The sequence below is a fragment of the Geosmithia morbida genome (genome assembly GCF_012550715.1).
Source record: "Geosmithia morbida isolate 1262 chromosome Unknown scaffold_12, whole genome shotgun sequence".
NCBI classification, from domain to species: domain Eukaryota; kingdom Fungi; phylum Ascomycota; class Sordariomycetes; order Hypocreales; family Bionectriaceae; genus Geosmithia; species Geosmithia morbida.
In genome coordinates this window covers 337738-339118 of record NW_023336199.1, presented here as the reverse complement: position 1 = coordinate 339118, position 1381 = coordinate 337738, and the positions used below count along the sequence as shown (strand labels likewise).

Here is a 1381-nt window from a genome sequence, read left to right as displayed (position 1 = left end):
GGGTGGTTGGGTTTGCCCAGTCTGCTTGTGCTTGTGCTGTCAAGACGAGACCGTCAACATGCAGTACATACTTCTGCTTCTTCTCAGCCGGTCTCAGGATCTGGAATGAGCAGAGCAGGCTCTCGTCGACGCTCATCATGGCACCCGCATTGTCAAATTCGCCGCAGTAGTTGGGGGCACTGAACAGCGTGACGAGCTGGCGCTTGGAGAAGAATTCGTATCCGTCCTCGACAACCTGGTGAGCGCGGCAGATGAGGTCCATATCGTGCTTCTGCAGGAAGCGCGATACAACGTCCGGTCCAAAGGTGAAGGAGACACCTCGGTCGTTTTCACTCCAGCCGGTGATATCCTTGTCAGGGTCCGACCACAGGAGGTCGCACAGAAGTCCGCAGTCAGGGATCTGGTCGGAAAGTTAGCATTTGCTCTTGGTCTTATCGCCACGTCTCGTCTTTTTTTTTTCTCTTCTTCTTGTGTCGCCCGTTTCATCTTTCCCTCGTCGCCTTTCATCTGATCTTGTGACGATCATTGTCCTCCTTCCAGATCTTCTTCTCTTCTGTCTCGTTCTCATCATCAGCAGGGTCAAGGGATACTCACGTCGGTGGGTCGCATCACGCGGCGGATCTGCTCCATCGAGTTCAGATCCGGGCTGAGGCCACCGTGCATGGTGAAGATCTTCTCGTCGATGATGGCAGCGATGGGCAGGCAGTTAAAGCAGTCGGTAAACGTCTTCCAGAGCTTGATGTTGTAGCGGCGCTTGCACTCGTCGTAGAAACCGTAGATACGGTTGATAGAGGCGCACTCGTGGTTACCACGGAGGACAAAGAAGTTCTCGGGGTACTTGATCTTGTAGGCGAGGAGCAGGCAGATGGTTTCGAGCGACTGCTTACCACGGTCGACATAGTCGCCGAGGAAGAGGTAGTTAGCCTCCGGGGGGAAGCCACCGTACTCAAAGAGACGGAGTAGGTCATAGTACTGTCCGTGGATGTCACCGCAGATCTGGGGTCTGGTCAGTATATCTCTTATTCTCGAGAGGAAGAGTCGAAAGAAAAGTTGAGAGAGGGGACAGGAAGAAGGCCGGAGAACACGCGTCAGGACTGGCGTACCTTGATGGGAGCCTCAAGCTCCAGAAGGATGGGCTGTGAGATGAAGATCTCGCGGGCCTTGGTGCAGAGATACCGAATTTCAGACTCGAGGAGCTGAACCTGCTTTCCAGGTCGGCTGCCTCGCACCTCGAGTAGCCGATCGATTATGGACTCGAGGTCGACCTCATGTTGGTCTGCCATTTTTTTTTACGAGCCCTCGGAGGGGAGATGTGGGACTCGGGGAAGAGGGCCTTGAGGGTAGGCTTGTGTCGCGGTGCAAGGGTCGAGACCAAGCCGAG

The 1381-nt window shown here is 54.9% G+C and overlaps 1 protein-coding gene across 1 annotated transcript; it reads right to left on the bottom strand.

Moving 5' to 3' along the window:
• Window positions 1–73: 73 nt before the first annotated feature.
• On the bottom strand, window positions 74–1283 carry GMORB2_2170 (serine/threonine-protein phosphatase PP1 catalytic subunit; the record flags this gene model as incomplete). Its single annotated transcript, XM_035464150.1, has 3 exons — window positions 74–400; window positions 595–996; window positions 1104–1283. Coding segments are annotated over 3 exons (909 nt in total), but the record flags the coding sequence as incomplete, so codon positions are not given.
• Window positions 1284–1381: the final 98 nt, after the last annotated feature.